The 229-nt window shown below is 15.7% G+C and overlaps 1 protein-coding gene across 1 annotated transcript in view; it reads left to right on the top strand.

Moving 5' to 3' along the window:
• Positions 1 to 81: 81 nt before the first annotated feature.
• Positions 82 to 229, top strand: part of EMH_0080870 (uncharacterized protein) — a gene marked incomplete at both ends in the record, with an annotated part of 1,565 nt that continues 1,417 nt past the window's right edge. Inside the window, one exon of the mRNA XM_013500314.1 lies at positions 82 to 107. Within this exon, the coding sequence (XP_013355768.1) occupies positions 82 to 107 (26 nt within the window). The remainder of the gene's footprint in view (positions 108 to 229) is intronic.

Raw genomic sequence — 229 nt, 5'->3', positions numbered from 1 at the left:
TTTTTTTTTTTTTTTTTTTTTTTTTTTTTTTTTTTTTTTTTTTTTTTTTTTAATAAATAAATATGATGATTGCGCCGGACGATGGTCTACTCATGGTATTTTTATTTGTTTATTTTGTTTATTTATTTATTTTATTTATTTGTTTTGTTTATTTTATTTATTTTATTTGTTTTGTTTTTTTATTTTTCTTTTTCTCTTTCTTTTGGTGTATCTATTGATGTGTTTATTG

The sequence above is a fragment of the Eimeria mitis genome, genomic scaffold, assembly GCF_000499745.2.
Source record: "Eimeria mitis Houghton genomic scaffold, Emh_scaff5262, whole genome shotgun sequence".
Lineage (NCBI taxonomy): Eukaryota > Apicomplexa > Conoidasida > Eucoccidiorida > Eimeriidae > Eimeria > Eimeria mitis.
This window is presented reverse-complemented; position numbering and strand designations above follow the sequence as displayed.